The 8,623-nt window shown below is 34.2% G+C and overlaps 1 protein-coding gene across 1 annotated transcript; it reads left to right on the forward strand.

Moving 5' to 3' along the window:
- The first annotated feature begins 3,569 nt into the window (after window positions 1-3,569).
- Window positions 3,570-5,811, forward strand: LOC106681527 (uncharacterized). The gene has a single exon (XM_014421872.2). The coding sequence runs from the start codon at window positions 3,706-3,708 to the stop codon at window positions 5,539-5,541; it is 1,836 nt and encodes a 611-aa protein (XP_014277358.1). The 5' UTR covers window positions 3,570-3,705; the 3' UTR covers window positions 5,542-5,811.
- Window positions 5,812-8,623: the final 2,812 nt, after the last annotated feature.

The raw sequence follows: 8,623 nt of genomic DNA on the forward strand, positions 1-8,623 counted from the left end.
TAAAATTTTAATAAAAATAATTCAGCTTGATGTTGAAATGATGTGAAAAGCGCGAGATAAGGAGAAACAGAAAAGATATAGCGTATTGAAATTTTTATTATCCTCATACAAACATCACAGTGAAATAGTGGTTATTTTTTTATTACATCGTAGATTTTGGATGTTATTCTGTTCTCACTATGGGTACAAAACTCACAGGTATAATCCAAATTAAAGGAGGGTTAAACCGCGGGGCAGAGCTAGTTTACATATAAAAGTAATATTGAGTTGTGAATTGATGGGAAAACTCTAGGATGATTCAGGACTTTCCAATTGGAGTTGTCAAAGACATGTCGGGATATAATGGCTTGTCGTGTGTGTCTTCCAGGACTAGGCTCGGGTCCTTGCAAATAGCAATTCATTCTCTTCCTTTCAAGTGTCTAGTACAGGAACCTTTCACTTCATCTTTCTCATCCTATTTGCCAAGTATAGATTTTTCTCTAGCAGCTATCTTTATAACAACAATTACTATTAGCTTCTTAAAATGTTTCATTATATCAATTAATTTATATATTAATAATTACAATTGTATTAAAATATATAAAACAAGTAAATTTGATGTTAGTTATACAATGGCATAATAAAAACATGGGGAGAATCTACCCATTGATTAAACTCCAATGACTTTGAAGATCTCCTTGACGCCTAGGAGGATTATCAGGATATGAAGGAGAAGCCAGGTTATAAACAAGTGGGTTCGGGTTAAACATGGAAAAATTGATATCTGGTTCCTGCCAAATCTGAAACATATGGAACATCGAGGTCCTGATGGATGATTGGATTTGTGACAAAGTAAGAAGGATTAAGGATTTTGGTTTGTAAGGAATGTATACAAGAGGAATTCGATGGCTTAGTGGATTCCCAAAGTTCAACTCCGTATGTCCAGAAAGGCCTTATTATAGTCGTGTCGGTTAGACATTTTTAATGGAATGGGAGTTTAGACTGTTGGTATAGTAAATTTTAATAGTCAGAATCGACTAGCAGTTTCCTGTATCTTCAGTCTTGTATGAGGATTCCAGTTTTGTCCAGATTTAGTTCTAGGTAACTCATCTGTTCGACAGGAACAAGTGGGGTATCATTAAAGTATGCTGTGGGGCAGGAAATCATAGATTTACGACGAAAGATAAATGTGATTTGGTGGGATTTTTTGGAATTTATTTATTTATTTTTTAAAAATTTATTTATTGATATTTATAACTGTATCAAAAATACAACAAGTACATTTGATCATAATGACATAATGATATGATACAGTATGTAGAGAAACTACCCAGTAGTAGAATTCTAAAAACAGTTTACAATATAAGGTCACGAGGTCATCTTCTTTTCAAGGACCTCGGAGGATTGCCAGGAATGGCAGAGGAAGCAAGGTTAGAAACTAGTGGGTTTGGGTGGTTAGGAAGTTTATTATGGAAGGAATAATATCGGGTTCGGGCTAGATCGGTTACATAAGGAACATTTAGGTCTTTATGGATGGTTTTATTAGTAAGAAAATAAGGAGCATTGAGGATTTTACGAAGGATTTTGGATTGTAAAGATTGGATACGAGAGGAATTCGAAGGTTTAGTGAGGCCCCAAAGTTCAACTACGTATGTCCAGATGGGCCTTATTATTGTCATGTAGATCAGTCTTTTGTAATGAGTTGGAAGTTCAGACCGTTTGTCTAGTAAGTGCTGTAGTAGTCGGAATCTGCGTGCAGTTTCCTGTCTTTTCAGTCTTGTGTGAGGATTCCAGGTTAGTCGTTTGTCAAGATGTAGTCAAAGGTATCGAATCTGTTCTACAGGGGTAAGAGTAACATTATTAAAGTATACTGTAGGGCAGTCGGTAGGTTTACGACGAAGAGTAACTGGGATCTTCAGAGCTCTGCTCTACCCCTCCCAAGTGGGGGATAGAGTGGGCTCAGGGATCCTCAGGTCGGTTGTGTAAATACTGTATATTAGAGTGTAAATGTGACTATAGACTATATTATTTTATCATTATGTTATTTTATTTATTTATTTTTCATACAGATAGTTTGTTCATACACAACAGATATATTATGTTCATTTTGTTTATTCTTCTGTTTGTATAGATTTTAAGAGAGGTTTTTTGTTTTTATTTGAGTATGTATGCGATCATTCATCACTATTACCTATTTTCCATAACTGTGTGGCAGATTGTAATATCTATGAATAAATAAAAAGTATTAGTATTTAAAGAGAAAAAAAAAAACATTTTCTGTAAAATGTAGGTAGGTTTACGACGAAGAGTAAATGTGATTTGATGGGATTTGTTGGGATTTATTTTTATCCTCCAATTTCGACACCATTCTTCGAGGTTTGTGATATAGGACTGGAGAGTTTGGGATGCAATCAAAGGTATTAACTGTGAGCACAAATGTCTCATCAGCATACGTGGTAAGGATAGTGTTAGGAGTTGTTGGGATGTCAGCTGTATAGACGGTGTAGAGGATGGGACCGAGAATACTACCTTGAGGAACACCAGCGGATTGAAAATAGAGGGATGAATAGGAACCATTGTGATTTACTTGAAATAATCTATTAGTAAGAAAGGAATGGATGATGAGAAAATATGTAGGAGGTAAGAATTTAGGGAGTTTGTAAAGCAGTCCCGGGTGCCAGACTCGTTTTTTTTGTTTTGAAAAATTCAAACTGTTGAATTTCCAATAAAATATGTTTAAACAATTAAAATAGTTATGTATTGTTGATTGAAACTCCATTTTCCTACTAATTTCTGAAATCCCAACTTTTCAATGATCCGAAAATCCCCCTACTGCAGAACAGCTTTGCCCTTCTCTGCTTCCGATTTATATTGCTTCACGAAATCAATTTACTTACTCACCATATTTTTTTTCTTGTTATAAAACGTCGGTAAAGAAGTTTTCCTAGATTTTTTTCAAATTCACTTTCCTCTACTTTATCTGAAGAGTTTTAACAGGTCCCTATTTTCAGTATCTGAGATGATTTTTTCAAAAAATAGCAGCCAGTATGTAGGAAGGACTTGGTTCAGCGACCGTAGGAGCCAAACCAAAGTAAACTAGTAGAATTGGGTATATATAATTTGCTCAAAGAACTCTGTAGTGAATATTAGGGTACTATCATGATGATTTCATTAAATCTGCTTCATTTCGATGTTATATTCAACCTATAGTGTATAAACAAGTTGCTGTCACAATATACACAGCATATACCCACTTTAAATATGTAATTAAAGTTTTGTGAAACGTTTTGAGCTAGGCTACATACAGAGACCATTTGATGAGACTTCAAAATGTATATTTCCTACGAAAACTGAATTTCATACCATCGCTATACTTCTCCTTACTGTGTATTCCATATTCAGATTAATGAAAATAAAAACAATACTGCCTTAAAAAAATAAAATGGCATCATTTATGCCATTTAATTCCTAATTTAAAAATCTGCTATTTATAGATCCATGACAAATATGATTTTTGAGAACAAGCTGTTCTCTTTTTGATGTAAGGATGTATAATCAAATTAATATATGAAGATAAAGGTTATGAAACATGTGTGAAACAATTTTACTTTTATCATAAAAAAAAAAACAAAAAAAAAATAACCTATATATACAATTAACAAATAATGGGCACAAGATAAAACAAAATTACACAATCTTTCATCACAGATAAAAGAAGAACGGACAATGGCCACTGATTTAAACCAAAATGATAACTTACAGCGCTTGTTCCTGATGGAGTTTCTTGTGGACAACGTTAAGTTCGATTATGAAAAAATCGGTTTGTCGGAAACTACGTTGGACTCATTGGAGCAAACATGTGTGCGGTTTAAGTTTTTGGACTTTCCTGTGATAGAGGTTTGTGAAGAAGATTTTTGTCGAGATAAACGCACCCATAATAAAGTTTCAAATATAGTTTTCAAAAACGGTAAATCATTTTTCTTTCCGTTAAGTTGTTTGCCACCACTGAACACCGAATGTCTCAATTTGAGTGCTATCATTGTTCGTCAGACAGACGATTCGGTGACTGTTATAATAGGAACATGTTGCATTATTTTAGATAAAGATTTTGTGAACATATTGAATGATACTACAGCCACAGATGAAGTTTCCAAGTCATTAAAAGACATTTTTCCTATTTTAGATGAAAGGGGAATAATCATTGGATCTCTTACTATATTTGTTCGTCTTTCTTGTTTCGGTAAAACAATCATAACCCACTTTAAGGTTCCTGAAGGAAAGGACGCGGGATACATGTTTGCAAATACGAAGGATCAATCCTGCCCTCCAGTTGAGACCTCTCCTGCATATCATAATCCATGTGATCAAGTGCGGCCACCCGGTTGTGATCAGGTTTATTATTCAGAACCAAATAGTGGCCAGCCCACACCAGGAACCTACCCTGGTAACGTACCTGCCTCGGCAGTAAATCCGTCGAGTACGACTTATATCCCACATCAGGATTCATCAGGAACAGTTTCTGCCCCAGCACCTGGTTTATACCCAGGATATAATCCAGGTGCTTTTCCAGGGGAACCATCTGGACCAGGTACATTCCCTAATACTGCACCAGGGTACCCTAGTGACACGTCTCACCCAGACGTGAACAATTGGAATAATACAGGCATTACCCCCCAGCCTGTAATATTTCCAGCGGAAAAGCAAGAATCGGCAATAAGACATGATTTAAACCAAAATGATAATTTACAACGATTGTTCCTCATGGAGTTTCTTGTGGACAACGTGAAATTCCAATATGAAAAAGTAGATCTGTCAGCAAGTACCTTGGACACATTGAAGCAAACGTGTGTACGGTTTAAATTTTTGGACTTTCCTATTATAGAAGTTTGTGAAGAGGATTTTTGTAACACTCCAGGAATGTATGATAAGTCAAGTATAGTTTTCAAAAATGGGAAATCATTTTTCTTCCCGCTAAGTTGTTTGCCACCACTGAACATCAACAGTCTTAATTTAGGTGCTATTATTACCCGCCAGATAGATAAATCGATACCTGTTATATTGGGAACATGTTGCATTACTTTAGATAAAGAATTTGTAAGCGTATTGAATGATACCACAGTAACTGATGAAAGTTCCAAAACATTAATAGACAGTTTTCCCATTTTTGATGAAAGGGGAATAATCATAGGATCTCTTACAGTACTTGTTCGCCTTTCTTGTTTTGGTAAAGCGGTCATAACTCGCTTTAAGGTTCCTGAAGGAAAGAACGCAGGATATATGTTTGCAAATACTAAGGATAAATGCCGGCCTCCAGTTACTCAAGATCTAGAGCAGGGAGCCAATCTCACTCCAACATCTCAAGCTAAAACTCGTGGAAATAAAAAAGGTGATAAGGATATTTCTCAAGGAGTACACAATGAAACCCCTCATGGGACTAAAAGTCCAGAGCCTGGAGGTAGTAAACCCAAAAAAACACCTCAGGCTGGACCTAAAAAAACTAAAAATAAGAATAAAAATAAAAATAAAAATAAAAATAAAACTAAGAAAAAGAATAAAAAGTAATAATAAAAATTTAAAATTTTATTAAAATGAACAGACAAAAGGGTAAAAAAAAAGAAGCTAATTATGAATTTTATTGCAATGGTCAAGAAAAGAACTTACAGTAACACCATTACCAGTTTATAACACACAGAAACTAAATAAACAATCCCCGTTGTATTTTCGAAAAATGCTATTTTTATCTTAAAATCTGACTTGATACGAGTAACAGCAATTCTGTTAAGCAGGAAAAACAGGAGGGGGAAGACAAAATAATAAAAATATATATATTTATATTTTTCCATTATTTTCATTTATGTAAGTTTTTATAAGGTACGAAAACATAAAATATAATGAGCATGCTTCTTATATAAGCCGGTATAGGCGAGTGAGTTTGAAGAACTATGACTGTAAAGCCACCTCGTCTTTTTAAAGGGAAGCTATAAATATTAAACAAAAAAAAACTCGGAAATGAACAATGGGACAAGTTAACAATAAAAACATAAAAAGTTTAGAAATAAAATAAAGACTAGAAATTAAAATAAAAGTGGCCTTGAAGATAAAATAAAATTGGAAAAATTGAACTGAAAAAAAAAAAATAATAAATACATTAAATAAAATACTGGCTGACTACGACAGCTCTGGGGAGATATTTCTTGATACCAGCAGGACTATTATTGCCAAGTTGTGGACGCATCTTTTAGGGTCAATTTTCTAAAGTAGTTAAAAGTTGGTGGGCCCACGTCTATACTGATTCAAATTGAGGAAACCGATTATTCAACCTTAATTATATATTATAATCGCACTCATAGGACGCGGTGGCTGTATTGTAATAATCACAAGTAAACTGAATTGTTAGAGCGCAACATAACTCACGCAGGCAAGGTCTGGTAAAACAATCAGACAAACTACTAATGGCGACTAGACAGCTAATTTTAAATTAGCGTAGCAAGGCGACGCCTACCAAATAATCCCCACTGACCGGAATTCCTGCATATAAACATTACAATACTAAGTATAAATACATTTGTTTCTTTTAAAATTAAAATAAACTTAAAAAGAAAATAATACAAATAAAAATAAAATTTAATTAAATTAAATAAACGACAAGAAAAATAACGAAACGTTTGGAGAAGTTATTTTGTTGAGGTGTCACCTTATCAAAATCATAATTCCGGCTATATTCAGGTTTTTGCAGGTAGACTTTTATTTCTTGGCTGCCCCATCGGATTGAAAAGTGATCATAATCTAGTTAAAATAGATCCACTCCAATCCACCGCCCTCACCCCTCCATATATTTAGGAAAGGGCCAGTAATGAGGAAAAGAAAAAATATGTTTTTCGAATTCTTTCTAGATTAATTTCACTTACCCATATATGGAATATAGAGTAAGGGCAAGTATAGCGATCGAGTAACATATCGATACACGTTTCGTGGTCCCCTCAGTTCAAATAGCAAGTCTCGCAAAATTATCTGTGTATTTGTTTCTGGTAGGTCTAGCTCAAAAGTGAGTAGCAGTATGAAACAGAAGTTACATATTTGAGGCGGAGAAGAGCCTGGGACGTGACAATGAATTTTTCAATAAAATTGACTAGTGGGTAGTACAACTTTTTAAAAATTTTTTTTCACATTTTCCTATTTTGATGAAAACGGCTCGAACAATTTTATTCAAACTCGTACTGTCAAAGTAAAACTGATTGGTCATTATTCATAGATAGGTTTTTTTCTCGTTGAAATAGTATGGCAGAGCATGAAGGTGGATTAAAAAATAGCAGTTTAGTTCAAACACTGTTCTGGAAATCATACTATAACCGCAAATTTTGATTTATCCTTAGTTATATATTTATCGTTGCCCACGCTCAGCGGAGAAGGGGGTGAGTTAAAGTCAAATGAAAAAAAATATAGATATAATCTCAAAAGGAAAAAAACAAAAAAAAAACAATAAAGAATAAATTACTCCTTAGGCGCCACGTTATTTTTTCTTGGAAATAACGAAAACCCGGAAGTCGATTCGAATCCGGCCTGGGACGTTGACTTTTTTCATTGAGTGGTGGTCCCACAATATGAAGAACTTTGACCCCCAACCATGGTTAGGCAGTATAGGACTCCAATGGGAGTCTTGGCCGGGAAAAAAAAAATACAGATGACATTCCACCCATCCTAACCGAAGAAACATGTGTGCTGTCAGTAACCCGTCTATTGTATCCTAATTGATAATTATCCTAGGTGACTGAAAAGAAGATGGCCTCCAGACACTCTACTTTAGACATGTTATTAGGTTTTATCAATGGGTAGTCTGTATAAAACAGTATCATGTCATTGTGATATAACTCATATCAGATTTACTTGTTGAATATATTTTTAATATAGTTATAAACATCAATTAATAAGAAAGCAAAATTTAAATATTATTTCTACGTTTCACTTTGGTTATTTTTTAAATCATGAAATGTTAGTTTGAAGAAATTATTAATTGAATTTTCGCTTCTTTATATTAGGAATAAAAAATCATGATGGTTAGAATTTATACAGATGACATCCCACCCATACTAAATCTGTACTCACTCCCATGACAAATGTGTGCTTTCAGTGAATAATGATTCTATTGTATCTATTGCATCTATTGTATCTTAACCAAACCAACCCATTTGTTTCTAGCCTTGAGCTAAGGGGAAACTCTACAATTAAGGGTAAAATTCTAGGCTTTCAATCTTTATAGTTTGAAAGAAACGTAAAAAGTCGGCTTGCCAGTAAATGAAGATGAAACAAAATATATGATGATATATGCAAACCGAAAAATCCACCCTAACGACATGGTCTACGTGGACGGCAAATCGTTTGCGAAAGTATATAAATATTTTTTTTATTTATTGATATTTACAACTGTTTAAAAAATACAACAAGTAAATTTGATCATAATGACATAATGATATGATACAGCATGTAGAGAAACTATCCAGTAGTAGAACTCTAAAAACATTTTACAATATAAGGTCACGAGGCCATCTTCTTTTCAGGCCCCTCGGAGGATTGCCAGGAATGGAAGAGGAAGAAAGGTTAGAAGATAGTGGGTTTGGGTGTTTAGGGAGTTTATAATGGAAGGAAT

The sequence above is a fragment of the Halyomorpha halys genome, unplaced genomic scaffold, assembly GCF_000696795.3.
Source record: "Halyomorpha halys isolate HHAL.00 unplaced genomic scaffold, Hhal_1.1 Scaffold345.1, whole genome shotgun sequence".
NCBI lineage: Eukaryota > Metazoa > Arthropoda > Insecta > Hemiptera > Pentatomidae > Halyomorpha > Halyomorpha halys.

Coding starts and splice junctions, on each gene's coding strand:
- LOC106681527 (XM_014421872.2), top strand. CDS start 3,706: ATGGCCACTGATTTAAACCAAAATGATAACTTACAGCGCTTGTTCCTG.